At 38.9% G+C, this 16,005-nt stretch overlaps 1 protein-coding gene and 1 pseudogene across 8 annotated transcripts in view; one reads left to right on the forward strand and one right to left on the reverse strand.

Moving 5' to 3' along the window:
• Ptprc (protein tyrosine phosphatase, receptor type, C) overlaps nucleotides 1-3,329 on the reverse strand; it is a 112,094-nt gene extending 108,765 nt beyond the window's left edge. For 5 of the 8 annotated variants that reach the window (NM_001109890.2, NM_001109889.2, NM_001109887.2 and 2 more), the window contains exons 1-2: nucleotides 3,177-3,265; nucleotides 2,988-3,097 (exon numbers count right to left, since the gene is read on the reverse strand). In NM_001109890.2, coding sequence (NP_001103360.1) covers nucleotides 2,988-3,054 — 67 coding nt within the window. In that variant the 5' untranslated portion in view covers nucleotides 3,055-3,097; nucleotides 3,177-3,265. Of the gene's footprint in view, nucleotides 1-2,987; nucleotides 3,098-3,176 lie in introns of all 8 variants that reach the window. The other 3 variants (XM_039090347.1, XM_006249912.4, XM_008769534.3) reach the window with 1 other exon arrangement.
• Nucleotides 3,330-11,797: 8,468 nt separating this feature from the next.
• Tent2-ps1 (terminal nucleotidyltransferase 2, pseudogene 1) lies at nucleotides 11,798-14,926 on the forward strand (annotated as a pseudogene).
• The last annotated feature ends 1,079 nt before the right edge of the window (nucleotides 14,927-16,005 follow it).

The following is a 16,005-nucleotide window of genomic DNA, read 5'->3' on the forward strand; positions in this document are numbered from 1 at the left end:
AAAACGGCTAAAGGACGTGTGTTTAAGACCCTCAGTAGTGAACAGGCAAGGGTGTGTGTGGAGATCCAGGAGACACAGACGACATGACAGATGACCACAGTGTGTAAACCAAGCACTACATATATGTGTCATGTCGGCAAAGCTGCATGTAGGTATGTATGTGCGCGTGAACCAAGCAGAAACGAGCGCATGCTGCCCTCACTGCTTGTCGCTGTTGGAAAGGCACCAAATAGAATGAGAAGGCAGCTGCCTCCGATCCTGTGTTCAGTGTGTGGAGCAAGACAGAGGGATACCTGATTACTAATCTGCCTTTGCCCTCCTCTAACAAAGTACTTTTCAAATTCTAGCAATGACAAGGGTAGGAGAAAATGTGTTAGCTGTAAAAGAAAAAAAATTGAAGTAGTAAGTCCTCATCCCCAAAGCCTAGGCTCCCCCATTGTTTTTATAACATAATAAGAGTGAGTCAAATTCGACAAATAATGTATATCAAAATTTTATGATATGTAAGGCCAAGTACCTATTTGTTACATGAGATTATTCTAATGGTGATGGAAAAACTAAGAACTGTGCTCAGGAAATGAGTTCTCACTGTTGGGACTCAGAACAAAGCTCACTACACGCTGTTCAGGGCCCAGCTAAAGACGCTTCAGCCATTAGGTGATGGGGATGGTAGATAGACCTAGCAAAAAACTTGACTAGGGATAGAAAACCTGAGCTCCACCTGCGCTCTCTGTGCTATCGCGGTGCCCTAAAACTACTAACAAGTTTTAAACAACCATTCAGAATCAAACTGTCCCAGCAAAGAGGCACAGAGCAGAGAGATCAGGGACATTTTGTGAGTCAAAAACACAGCATCACAGTTGCTCTGGAAGACCTTAAATTTAACGTCAGTCTCATGTGGATTTCATAAGTGAAATAAAATGCCGGAGTGGTGTGTACTTTCCGTGGATCCTACACTAGTGTTTCATTGTGCTTCCTTATTTTTCTAAAGCATATAATAAGAGTTGTTCCCCGAAAGTTTATTTCTTATCTTATAGATACTGCATTAATTTATCTCATGAAAACTGTAGGATCTGAGTCAATTGTTGCTTAATAAAGTACATTATTTAAAGCCTTAATAAGTTCTTAACACTAAACAAAAACGTGTCTTGAAATGGTAAGCACCATTTTCAAATACAAATGATTTATGTAAGTGTGTGTATTTCCAACAGTAAGCACACACATTAAGGAAAACTATCCTTAGAAAAATATTTACCCTCAGCATTGTGGGAGCAATTATGTTAAACTTGGTCCTTATCAAACCATTCTGTCAGCAATCTATCACCTATCCGTTATCTACATATTGATTAATAATACATCTATCTTTTAGAATAAAGTATTTATTCTAAAATAAATTTACTTTATAAATAAAGTATTTATAGCAAAGTTGATTTAAAGGTTTATACACACTTTGATTATGAATTCAAATATGCTTCCTGTACCACAAAATAGTACCCAGATTTATAATTCAGTGGTGACTTGCTCTACGACCCGAAGGTACCTCAATGTTCTTTGACACCCATTTAAAAAGAATCGGGAACTTGCTCTGAGGAGGGTACTTACAGTGGAAATATACCAATGTATGATAAAAATACATATATGCCACCTTCAATTCATCTTCATAATTCACTTTACATTATAACAAAAATCATAGAGGGCTGACGACTTGAGAAGAAGTTTGTGCATTGTGACAAGATTTTGAGGCTCTCTGTGTTTTTAAAACTGTCTTTATGTTGGAAATCTCGCCCAAGCAAGTTCACAGCTTACCTAGATGGATTTTTATTTTTAAAAACATCCATCTTTCCAATTAAAAAGCAAGGCAAACTTATTGCGGTAGCATCAACAAACAAGTGTCTGAGGCTGCATCCCTTCTCCAGGCCCACAGACCAAGGAAAGCATACATTAGCCATGTTAGTACCCCGTGTGTGAGGGGAAATGAGAGGAGTAAACATCGGAAAAAAAATAAAATTGTGTTCTGAGAAGACTAATTATTTTCCCTATCTAAAAGTATCTAAGATTAAACACCATAAGGAGAAATGTCGTCTATCGGTTACTTGCTGCTCAACAAGACTCACGTCTCAAACTGAAACTGCTCAAGATATATTTATTGAACAGACCAGAAGTGTGAGAAGGCCTCAAACTTCAGTAAGCAGTGCCTGCCTGGTAACTCTATCCTAAAGGACACAGCATTTGTGTGAATTTTACGAATTGTAACACTTCTACCTTTTCAAGTCTGTGCTGTGTACCCATCACCAGGAAGGGCGGTGGCCCGACAAGAGTTTCCACAGCAAAATTCACAAGAACCCTTATCGCAGAACTAAAATGAATAATTCAAAACACATTCTGTGCTAAGACAATGTGGAGAATTAACATTTTTTGAAGCACCTAATGCTCTTGTCAGCCTGTTTGTAGCCAAGCATTCAAAACCCTATTTTAATAATCATTAACCTTTGAGGAAATAAGTCCTCTGAAGAGACTGGCTTACACAAGCAACCAAAGCTGTCTCATGAGTTTAAACCCTTCATATTTTGATCAAAAGCGTTAAAAACTGACTTAGTTAACAATTCCTCTAACTGTGGCAGAAGTGGTCAATTGCTTTAGTAACATCCCTGAACAGTTTGCAAACAGAGAGAGAGAGAGAGAGAGAGAGAGAGAGAGAGAGAGAGAGAGAGAGAGAGAGAGAGAGAGCGCTTTCCTATTAAACTGTGATCTTCCCCCGAAACATTTACGTATTTCAAACAGAAACAGTGTATGCTGCCCTGCAGTAGGGCATACTTGTCCTATGTTTGTCTCCCTGAGGTACAGGCCCTCAGGGTACATGGAGTAGCAGATCTTTTTACTTTCAAAATCCATCACACACAACTCTGAAAAATATGCATTTCGATCTAGCCTTTCCCGGCAAAATAAACAAAACACAAGGAAGTAAAAATTAATATAGATGTGCTTACCTGTGACAAAGACTTCTGGGCCGAGAAGGGCCAAGCTGAAGGCCAGAAGTTTGAGCCACAAATACATGGTCGTATCTGGAGATCAACTGTGTCCCTAAGAAATAGTCTCCCTGAAAGGCAAAATAATAGTTATCTCTCCAGAAGTTTGTCTCTCTGTAAAGCTAGGTCAAAACTAAAATGGATGCGTACTTTGCCCTCTGTCTTATCGGATGGGGAGCAAGTTTCCTTCTCTGCTACTCTAAGGACAAACCACTTGCTAGCTACATGAAGTGCTAGATGGTGATGTCAGATTCGGTTTTACTAACTTCTCCAAAAATACTGTAAAGGGTCCTCTTTGCAGGAAGTAAAAAAAAAAAAAAAGTCGTTCAAAGTCAGTGCAATGGCTTCTTACTTCCTTAATTCAAATAATCATGCTGTTAGTAGTTCGTCTCAGTTTTCCTCTGAAGGAAAACAGTCTTAAATGACACAAATATTGCTCCTTTTAAATACCCTTTTGAGAAAGCTTTATTCACGCGCGATACATCCCTCCCAAGTCAATCAATAATTTTCTTACCCAGGATATGACAAAACAGACTCCACATGAGTATAATGACATAGGGTTGGCAAGATAGCACAGTGGCTGATCTGGTGCGAGGCTCTGAAGTCCGCTGAAGATGACCAAGTGACCCAAACCAACTGTCTTTCTGCTTATGTCTGCCAACTCCTGTTATTTACCATGGGGAGCTCAGACTCAAATGATATGCCTGTTTCTCAGTTTTGTGGCTTTCCTATGCAAAACTACCTTCACTGGCCTTAAAGAGCCTCCCAATTTGTTTTTTTTTCAGGGCTACTGGTGGAGGTTTCTTTTAGTTTTATGCAGGTATTTCTGTGAGCAGTGGAGTGAGAATCTCCTTTGTGCCTCAGTGAATTCAGGTTCCAGACAGGAGTGCCTCTACATTTGGGGTTGTTCTGTGCTACTCAATAGTGAAAGGAGAGCAATGAAAACCTGGTCTTGTCTTACAAAGTTAACTTGTTTCTTTTGATCGGAGTACTCTCCCACCCCACCACATATATCCCTGACCAATTTCACAAGTATGTATACTGTATTTCCATTATTTCCCCCACTCTCTTATCCCCAGAAGCCCTCCTGTGTCCAATACACAGCTCCATCTCAAATTCATGGCCTTTTATTCTTTAACTATTGGTACACACACACACCTACAAATATACACATCCCTACACACACACACACACACACACACACACACACACTCCTACACACATATCCCTGAGTACAAACACATACACTCCTACACACACACCCCTACACATGTGCACACATTCACACACACACACACACACACACACACACATGAAAGTAAACCATACTGAGTTTGTTTAGTGGCACGTGTGTGTGTGTGTGTGTGTGTGTGTGTGTGATATGTAGATGTGTGTGTCTATGTTTGTGTGTGCTTAGGGATAACTACATGGTATCACATAACTAATTAGGGAGATCACTACAGGAAAGACTATTTCTCATACTCAGCAGTCCGTAACTAACTTTAAGACTTCATCTTTGGTGGGGGCCTCTGAAATTCCCCCCAATGAATTTTAGCATATCAACTGATTTTGCTACTGCTCAGGTCTTGCAAAGGTAGCAAGCCATTATTGAAGTTTCATGAGGGTACCCTTCCCGTACATGTAAAAGACGCTATCTTGCTGCAGACTTCCTGATTCTCTAGCTTTTACACTCTTTCTGCTCCCTCTTCTGTGAAGTTTTCTGAGCCTTAAGTAAGTTTCCTAAGACTTGTGTTACACATCTATTGGTTTGATACCTCAAGGTTAGTCATTCTCTGTATTTGACTGGTTGTGGCTTCCTAGAATGGTCTCCGTCTATTGCAGAAGGAAGCATAGGAGAAGGACCGAATGAATGACGGGATTCTTAGTGAGCTGGCCAGCAAGAACATGCCTACAGTTTTTTTTTAAAGGTCACTATGAATTCAACAGTACAATTAAATGGATCTAGTACAAGTTTACTATCTACTTGCATTTAAAAACAAAAGAGCAGGGGTTGGGGATTTAGCTCAGTGGTAGAGCGCTTGCCTAGGAAGCACAAGGCCCTGGGTTCGGTCCCCAGCTCCGAAAAAAAAAAAAGAACCAAAAAAAAAAAAAAAAAAAGAGCACACACATACCTTAGTGTTTGAAATATGTACATAGTGTGTGGGAGACAAGTAGGCAAGTAGAGCCCCCAAAGTGACTATAATCCCTAATTAGGAAATATCATAGGGTTTTGTGTTTTCATGTGTGTGTGTGTGCGTGTGTCTGTCTGTCTGTCTGTCTTTGTGTGTGTGTGTGTGTGTATGTGTCTGTCTCTGTGTGTGTATGTGTGTGAGTACTTGTGTGTCTGTCTGTCTCTCTGTATGTGTCTGTGTCTCTGTGTTTGTATGTGTGTGCATGTGTGTGTATGTGTGCGTCTGTGTGTGGTGTACACGTGCTCATCCATCTGTGTACATGTGAAGGCAAACAGTTAATGTTGGGTGTCTTCTCTATCACTCTAACATGAGTTTCCGAGTCGGTGTCCCTCACTAAAGCTGTGCTCAGTATTTAGGGTAGACTGTGTGGCCAGTGACTCCTTATCTCTGAGCCCTAGGATTATGGTTACATACATGCATAGTTACTTTTCCATGTGTTCTGGGGTTCAAACTTAGGTCTTCATGCTTGCAAAAGCAAACACTCTTCCCATTGAACCATCTCCACAGCACCCCGCAGATGCATTTTTGATACTTAAAACTTTCTTGTTTTCCTCCTACTTTGACTTTAAGGAACTGCAGGTTCAAACTTGTTCATTCCCCTCTGCGTGCGTGGGAATAACCTTACAGCTTAAACTCTAGGTAATAAAATTCAAAAGCCTCAAAAATCATATTATTTTGTACTTACCCAAACTTATAAATAGTTTATATAAGCCATGCCACTTGGGCTGACAGTTCTCTCCATAAGATCCATAGACTATCTGACAAAACTTCCAACACAAGACAGGAGAACCCTCCATTTGAGTTGGTAAGGGTAGTCCATGCAACTCACAAAATAATATAGGCTGCTTATTCCTGGGACCGTTGGTTGCCTTCCAGAGGGTGAAAAGTAAACCCCAGTTGCTAAAGGTACCACACACTTGGACATGGTGCTCAGATCTAATCTGGAAAGCTAGATCCGATCTGAAAGCTTCCTTCCTGTGGGCTAGCTTTCATTGTACCATCTGCCTGGGGAGGGAAGTAATACGTAGTCCTGAATAGCAGCTGTGGAACGTATGAACCACAATAATGAGCAGCATGTCAAGCTATCCCTAAAGGCACAATAGCAGTACTCATATCTGACAGCATCAGCAACAGTCTAACTGGACTTAAAGCCCGTTCAACGGGAGGCAAATTATACATCACACTAGGAACCTTGCCATTCCCCTTGGGTAAGAAAGGTCACAGCTCTCACAGGAGAACATATTACTATCTTTTTCCTAGAGCAACATAAATCCTAGCTCCTGAATTCTAAAATCGTATCCTTATACCTATAGATAAATGTAGCTCTTACCCCCCCCATCAAAAAAGCTTCTTTTTGTAAGAAATCAAAACCATTATATGATATCAACTGGTCATAGTGCAGAGATCAACTGATTGTGGGGAACCCAGGCCCAGTAGATATAATATCTCAGTAGAAGGGACAGAGAGATTCTAAAAGCCAGAGGACCAAAATATCCATTGTGAGACTGTCTCCTAAAAAGGACAGCGAGGCTATTCTCATGCCTCCCCCACTGGGGAAACCAGCACACATATCTAATTAACCCAGATAGGGATCCCCCAACAGATCAAAGTACAGAAAACACTAAAGTCCAACTCTGAGTTTTACTGGAGTTACGTACAGGAGGAGAAATGACTCAAAGAGAGCTTTATCAGCAAAGCTCACCCCAGTATGGGTGACAGCTGACACATCTTATAGCCTGGAGCACACAACACAGCCTGCAGGCAGTTCAACAGTGGCCTTTCCAGGTGCCTTGGTTGATCTAAACCGCCTCTGCTAGTTCCTGCTTCTTCCAATCAGCTGGTCTGGTCTTAAAGTCTTGATTTTTATTTATTGATTTTTAATGTATTCTTCTCTCATATGAATATCCTGACTGCAGTCTCCTCTCTGCCCATCAAGGCCTCCCAGCCTCCCTCACCCCTATTTCCCATCTGCTTAAGTTGCCCTGCTTCTTCATATCCCTTCAGAAAAGAGCAGACCTCTCAAGGATATTGACTAAACTCAGCATAACAAGATGTACTGATGGGCTGGAGAGATGACTCAATGGTTAAGAACACTGAGTATTCTTCCAGAGGTCCTGAGCTCAATTCCCAGCAACCACATAGTGGCTCACAACCATGTGTGATGGTATCCAATGTCCTCTTCTGGTGTGTCTGAAGACAGCTACTGTACTCACATACATTAAATAAGCAAATCTTTTAAAAATCATTTAAAAATGCACTGAGACTAGTTGCAAACCTTCATATCAAGGCTGGCAGAGACAACTAGGTAGTAGGAAAATGGTCCCAAGAGCAGACAAAAGAATCAAATACATCTTCTGCTCCTTCTCTTAGGATTCCCACAAAAACCCCAAGCTAAACAATCACAGCATTTATGCAGAGGAACTAAAGTAGACCCATGCAGGCTCAGTGATTGTCATTTCAGTCTCTGTGAAGTCTATGAACCCTGCCTGTTTAGTTGATTCTGTGGGCAATGTTCTCCTGATGTCCTCAGCTCCTCTGCCTCCTACAGCCCTGCCTCAACCCCATTCCTTGGGGTTCCCCTAGCTCTGGCCAATGTTTGGCTGTGGGTCTTTTTTTAAACTGCTTCCATCAGGTACTAGAGAAAGCTTTCTGAAAACCTTTTGTGCAGCTTGGCTTGCGTCTCAGGGAAGGACTCAGCTTTGATAACTTACTCTGGCAGGGAAGGGGCCTAGTGAATCTGGTTAGTGAAACATATTTATTCCACTTGTAACTTTGGGTTTGTTTTTTTTATCATAAATGTATGGGAAACTGACTTAGTGATGATTTCCCCCAACCCCTGGGGAAACACAACACAACACACACACACACACACACACACACACACACACACACACACACATCTACTCAACCCATAGTAGATCATAGTATGGATACCATCAAAGTCCAACTTTGTGAACCAATGCATTTGAAAGGGTTTCTTACAGGAGGAGAAATGACTCAATAGCAGCGATATCACCAAATCTCAAACCAGCATGGGTGACAGCTCCCAAAAACTGGGAACCAGGAACATACTACAGAGCTCAGCAGACAGCTCAACAGGTTAGAGAAAACTCTTCCTAAATGATTCTCATCTAAATTTTCTCCAGGAAGCACTCCAGTCTCATAGTTGTCTTTGCTGATTGGCTTGTATAGTGTTAAAGGGCAGGTCTTAGTGAATCTGGTCATTTGAGGGACCTCCTGAAACTATTTTGTGTAGTTTACCTTACTCCTTAGGAAACATCCCTGCTGGATGAAATGTGTCCTTTTCAGAGCAATCTGTTAAAACTCTCTCTCTCTCTCTCTCTCTCTCTCTCTCTCTCTCTCTCTCTCTCTCACACACACACACACACACACACACACACACACACACACACACACACACACATACACACACACACACACATATTCTTTATGCCCCTTCTTCCTTTTCAGTGATGACCCCTGAGGCTTGAAGGAGGTGACTACAGATATCCACCTGTGGTTGCTTGAATAAGAATGGTTCCCATTGGTGTATGTATTTGAGTGCTTAGTCATCAGGGAGGGGCAGTATGTGAAAAAAAATAGGAGTGGCCTTGTTGGAGGAAGCGAGTTACTGGGGGATGAGCTTTGAGGATTTAAAAACCATACTAAGCCTAGAGTCTTTCTCTGGGACTATGAATCAAGATGTAGTTCTGAACTACTTCTCTGCATTTGAATGTCTCCGTGTTCCCTGTGATGATAATAATGGTCTAAACTTCTGAAAGCATAAACAAGTCCCCCAGTTGAACACTTTATTTTACAAGATTGCCTGGGTCATGCTGTCTCTTTTCTGCAATAGAACAGTGATTAAGAAACCATTCGTGGCCAAGAAATAGGTCACCATGCCACAGAGCAGTCACTTGTTGAGGAGTTTCACTAAGCCAGTTAACACCAGATAGCAAGAGGTAAGCACAAGATAATCAACAGAAGCCAATGTAATTTGGTACCCTTAGAACCCAGTTTTCCCACCACACCAAGCCCTGAATATCCTAACGTACCTGAAAAGGAAGATTCTGACTTAAAATCCCATCTCATGAAGATGATAGAGACCTTTAAGGAAGATATAAATAATTTACTTAAAGAAATACAGGAAACCATGACCAAACAGGTAAATGAACTGAACAAAATTTTAGTTCCAAAATTTAAAAATGGAAATAAAAGCAATAAAGACATCACAAATGGAGTCAACTTTGAAGATGGAAAACTTGCAAAAGAAATCAAGGGCTACAGATGCAAGCATCATCAACAGAATACAAGAGATAGAAAAAAAATCTCAGGCATAGAAGATACCATAGATGACACAACAGTCAAAGAAAATTCAAAACAGAAAAAACTTTTAACCCAAAACATCCAGGACTCAATGGAAAGAACAAACCTAAGAATAATAGGAATAGAAGAGAGCAAAGATTCCCAGTTCAAGGGCCAGAAAACATCTTCCACAAAATTATAGAAGAAAATTTTCAAACCTAAAGAAAGAGGTGGCCATAAATGTACAGGAAGGCTACAGAGCACCAAATATTTTGGACCCCAAAAGAAAATCCTCTCATCATATAATAATCAAAATACTAAATGCACAGAACAACAGCAATAACAACAAAAAAGCGGTAAGCAATAAAGACCAAGCAGCATATAAACACAGACCTATCAAAATTACATAAGATTTCTAAACAGAGTCTCTAAAAGCCAGAAGATACTGGACAGATGTATCCACACATCTAAAAGAACACAAATGCCAGCCTAGGATGCTATACCCAGCAAAACTAAGTCATCATAGAGAAACCAAGATATTTCATGACAAAACCAAATTTAAACAATATCTTCCCACTAATCCAGCCCTACAGAAGATACTGGAATGAAATCTCCAACACAAGGAAGAAAACTATACCCAAGAAAACACAAGAAATTAAAGAATTCACAACAAAAACAAGAGAATCACACACACACACATAATACCATCTCCAACAACAAACATAACAGGAACTAACAATTACCGGTCTTTAATATCTCTCAACTTCAATGGACTCAATTCCCCAATAAAATGACATCGGCTAACAAACTGGATATATAAACAGGATCTATTTTGCTGTATAAAAGAAACACAGATCAGTAACAAAGACAGACATTACCTCAGTGTAAAAGGCTGGAAAAAAGTTTTCTAAGCAAATGGTTCCAAGAAACAAGCTGTAGTAGTCATTCTAATATCCAATAAAATAGACTTTCAATCACAAAGTATCAAACAAGATAGGGAAGTCCACTTCATACTCATCAAAGGAAAATCTACCAAAATGAAATCTCAATTCTGAACATCCATTTCCCAAACACAAGGGCACGCACATTCAGAAAGGAAACTTTACTTAATCTCAAAAACACATTGAACTTCACACAATAATAGTAGGAGACTTCAACACCCCACTCTCACCAATAAAATAAGAAGTTATGAACCAAGTGGATTATACATATACATATATAAAACATTTCACTCTAAAACAAAGGATATACCTTCTTCTCAGCACCTCATGATTCCTTCTCTAAAATTGACCATATAATCAGACATAAAGCAAGCTTTAATAGTAGATAGATACAAGAAAACTGAAGTAATCCCTTGGATAACATCAGATCACCATGGGTGACCCAAGTCTATGGGACACAATGAAAGCAGTGCTAAAAGGAAAATTCACAGCACTAAGTAACTTTATAAAGAAATTTGAGAGATCCTAGACTAGAAACTTAATATCACACCTGAAAGCTCTAAAACAAAAAGAGGCAAACACACTCAAGAGGAGTAGATGGCAGGAAATAGTCAAACTCTGGACTGAAATCAACCAATTAGAAACAAAGAGAACACAAAAAAATCCACAAAACTAAGAGCTGTTCTTTGAGAAAATCAACAGGGTAGATTAAACCTTTAGTCAAACTAAATAAAGGACACAGACAGTATACAAATTAACAAAATCAAAAATAAAAAGGGACACATAACAAAAGAAAGTGAGGAGATTCAAAAAATCATCAAATCTTACAATAGCCTATACTCAGCAAAACTGGAAAATCTAGATGAAATGCTTGATTTTCTAGACAGATAGCACATACAAAAGTTAAATCATGATGAGGTAAAGAATCTAAACAGTCCCATAACACCCCCAAACAGCCCAGGGCCAGACGGTTTTAGTGCAGAATTCTACCAGAATTTCAAAGAAAAGTTTATAACAATATTCCTTCAAACTATTCCTCAAAATAGAAACATAAGTCATGCTACCAGACTCATTCTACAAGGCCATTGTCACCCTGGTACATAAGCCACACAAAGACTAAACAAGGAAAGAGAACTTCAGACTGATTTCTCCTATGAACATTGATAAAAAAAAAAATAGTAAAGTATTTGTAAACCGAATTCAGGAACACATCAAAAATATCAGCCATCAAGATCAAATAGGCTTGACCCAAAGGATGCAGGGAGAGTTCAATATACAAAATTCCATCATATTAATCCACCATATTAACAAACAGAAAGTCCACTAATGCATCATGCATGTGAGAGCATCCTGTGAGAGCAGCCAGTCTGAGGACTCTGAGCTTCTCCAAGGAAGATCAAGTATAAGGGTGCGCTGAAAGAAAGAAATGGTGACTTGTTTCCAGCACACTTTTACTGTATGCTTTCTTAAATAAGAGCATAATTGTGATTGGGCTCAAAATGTTAAGACCATCCCTCCAACAGACAAATGAATTATAAAAACAAACAAAAGAAACAAACAAAAAAACAGAAAGAAAAAAAATAACATGACTATCTCATTGGATACTGAAAAAGTATTTGATAAATCCAACACCCCTTCATGTTAAAAGTATTAGAGAAACCATGGATACAGGGCACATTCCTAAGCATAATTAAAATAATATACAGCAAGCCATAACTAACATCAAATTAAATGGAAAAAAACTTAAAGCATTCCCACTAAAAGCAGGGACAACTCTCTCCCTATGTATTCAATATAGTACTTGAAGTTCTAGCTAGAACAAATAAACAACGAAAGGAGATCAAGGGGATACAAATTAGAAAGGAAGGAGTTAAGGTATCACTATTTGTGGATGACATGATACTATACATAGCAACTCCCAAAATACTACCAGAGAATGTCTACAACTGATATACAAGTTCAGCAAAGTGTCTGGACATAAAATTAACTCAAACACTTCAGTAGCCTTCCTTTATACCAATGACAGTTGAGCTGAGAAAGAAATTAGGGAAACAACACCCTTCACAATGGTCACAAATAATATAAAACATCTTGGTGTAACTCTAACCAAGCAAGTGAAAGTTCTGTATGACAAGAACTTCAAGTTCCTAAAGAAAGAAATCCAAGAAGACCTTAGAAGATGGAAATATCTCCCATGCTCATGGATTGGTAGGATTAACATAGTAAAAATAGCCATCTTCCCAAAAACAATCTACAGATTCAAGGCAATCCCGATCAAAATTCTAACACAATTCTTCACAGACATGGAAAGAGCAATTCTCAACTTCATATGGGAAAACAAAAAACACAGGATAATGGAAATAATTTTCAACAATAAAAGAATTCCTGGGGGAATCACCATCCCTGACTTCAAGCTGTATTACAGAGCAATAGTGATAAAAAACCACACGGCATTGGTATAGATGCAGACAGATTGATCAATGGAATAGAATTGAAACCCAGAAATAAACTCACATATCTATAGACACTTGATCTTTGACAAATGGTGCTGGTCTAACTGGCAAACTCCATGTAGAAGAATACAAATGTATCCATATTTACCACCTTGTACAAAGCTCAATTCCAAGTGGATCAAGGACTTCCACATAAAACCAGATACACTGAAGGGAAAATTTCATGAACAGATCATCAATGGCTCAGGCTCCAAGATCAACAATAGACAAATGGGACCTCATGAAACTGAAAATCTTCTGTAAGGCTATGGACACTGTCAATAGGACAAAACGACAATCTACAGATTGAGAAAAGTTCTTCACTAACCCTACATCCAATAAAGGGCTAATATCCAAAATATACAAAGAACTCAAGAAGTTAGACTCCAAAAAATTAAACAACTCAGTTAAAATGGGGTACAGAGCTAAACAGAGAATTCTCAACAGAAGAATCTCAGTTACCCAAGAAGCACTTAAAGAATTGTTTAGCATCCTTAGTCATCAGGAAAATGCAAATCAAAACAACCTTACCATTCTACCTTACACCAATCAGAATGGCTAAGATCAAAAATTCAAGCGATAGTATATACTGGCAAGGATGTAGAGAAAGAGGAACACTCCTCCAGTGCTGATGCAATTGAAAAGTGTACAACCACTCTGGCAATCAATCTGCTACTTCCTCAGAAAATTAGAAATAGTTTTACCTGAAAACCCAGCTATACTGTTCCCGACAATATACTCAAAAGATATTCCACCATACAACAAGGACACGTGCTTCACTAAGTTCATAGCAGCCTTATCTGTTACAACCAAAAGCTGAAAATAAGCCAGATGTCCCTCAACTGAAGAATGGATATATAACATGTCATTCATTTACACAATGGAATACTATTCTGCTATTAAAACTGAGGACATAATGAATTTTGCAGGCAAATGGATGGAACTAGAAAATATCCTGAGTGAGTTAACCCAAATCCAAAAGGACATGCATGACAGGAGCCTACCATGGCTGTCCTCTGAGAGGTTCTATCAGCAGCTGACTGAGACAGGTGCAGATACCTACAGTCAACCATTGGACCTAGGTCGGGGACCCTTATGGAAGAGTTAGGGGTAGGACTGAAAGAGCTGGAGGGTCCATAGGAGGACCAACAGCATCAACCATCCTGGACCTCTGTGTGCTCCCAGAGACTGAGTCACCAACCAAAGAGCATACATGGGCTGATCTGTGGTCCCCTGAGCTTAAGCAAAGTATTGCCTTGTCGTTCCTCAATGGAAAATGCTGTAGAAACTTGATGTCCCAGAGCAGGAGGGATGTTGGTGGGGTTGAGGTGGCGTGGTTGAGTGCGTTAGTGGGAAAGCACCTTCTCAAAAGCAAAAGGGGTGGCGGTGAAGAGGAATCGAGCAACATTTCTAATGTAAATAAAGAAAATAATTTAATAATAATATAAAAAGAAGCAGGCAAGTTACCATGGTGTAAATGATACCAGTTGTGGTACGTTAAGCAGCTATATTCTTCTATTGATGCTTGTAGAGTATTTACAAACCTACCTGAACACATCCTTCTATCCCTCAAAACCACTTACCCAGAATCTTTTAGCAGTTTTGTAACACTGCGCCTTGTACATCGTGCTCCATGTAATGTTCCTCCTTACCTCTCAAAGAATGAATTCAATCTTGGAGACCACTTATTGGGCTTTCTTAACTATCATGCTACAGAATTTGACTAGAACACTCAGATGACTTCAGTTTGTAAAGACAAAGCCATCTCAAGACCTGATGATATGGAATGGAGAAATAAATACATCTGTGTTGAAGAACCTTTTGATGGAACTAATAACACATGAAAGGCAGAATGTTTTTATGATCAAAATCAGTGTTTAAAGTCATGGCACAGATTGAAGAACAAGAGAGATCTGAACAGTGCTCTACCTTTGAGAGCTACTACCCTGAAAAAAATAACTGGTCTCTAATTCTTAAAATTCTTCCAAGAAATAAAGAACAATCGTTACATCATAATTCATCTTGTTTATCGCCATCATGATCTATTTTTAATGTTCTTGTTTTCAGGTTTAAAAAAACATAATCATAATGTTGCATAGTTCATTATATTTTCTTATAAACGCTTTGATTTAAAATGTATTTTTAAATGTTTAAGTCAATTATTACAATTATTGTGGCATGACTTTTCAGCATAAAATATATTTTGAGAAATTATCTGAACAAATAATGCTTTGATATAATTTCAAATAATTGTATTGCATGCTTATCCTGAAGAACTATGAGGAATTTTTCAAAGCATCTGAGTACTATGCATATACTGTAACTGGCAGTGGACAGTAGTCTAGCTCAGTTCTAGTCAAGTAAAGATTCAAGTCATTTATTCAGTTACATGAAGCAAATGAAATCTTTCATTTAGTGAAATCACTATGGAGTCTTGAAATACTGGACAACTACCTTAAGTTTTCACTTGACTCCCTAGGACAGTCTGTCTGAAATGTGTCTAAATTAGTGTGTTGACTAGCACTTCACACCTTGCTTTGACAGACTGTGGGGGTTGATTTAGATTCCGTGTTGAAACAATGCATTTTGCACTATTGTGACTGGGAACATTCCCAGCAGTGAATGACTTGTTTATGGACTGTTCGAAGTCTCTGACTTAGATATTTTGGGAAAATGAGATGCCCCAGGCTTTCTGAAAGCACAGTGAACTGTGCACTGTTGCATCACCTAAGGTTTCCTGGTTTTATTTTCCTCATCATAGGAAACAGCAGAGAACTGAAGCATCAAAGTCAAAAAATTAAAATACCCTATTTGCAGAATCAGGTTTCTGTGGATTATAATCTAAACTGGAATTTTTAGGCAGTAAGCCTCTACAGAGGGTTTTATATAGCAATAAAGTTATAAATAAAAGTTTAACATTTATACAAAAATCTTTTAGTATTTTCCCACACGAAAGTATAAGTTCAGACATAAGGCGTGCTGTTTATTAAGACTGTTTTTAGCTTATATAAATTCTTGTAATTGGTCAGTACCTGTACATTTAAATATA

This window comes from Rattus norvegicus, chromosome 13 (genome assembly GCF_036323735.1).
Source record: "Rattus norvegicus strain BN/NHsdMcwi chromosome 13, GRCr8, whole genome shotgun sequence".
NCBI classification, from domain to species: domain Eukaryota; kingdom Metazoa; phylum Chordata; class Mammalia; order Rodentia; family Muridae; genus Rattus; species Rattus norvegicus.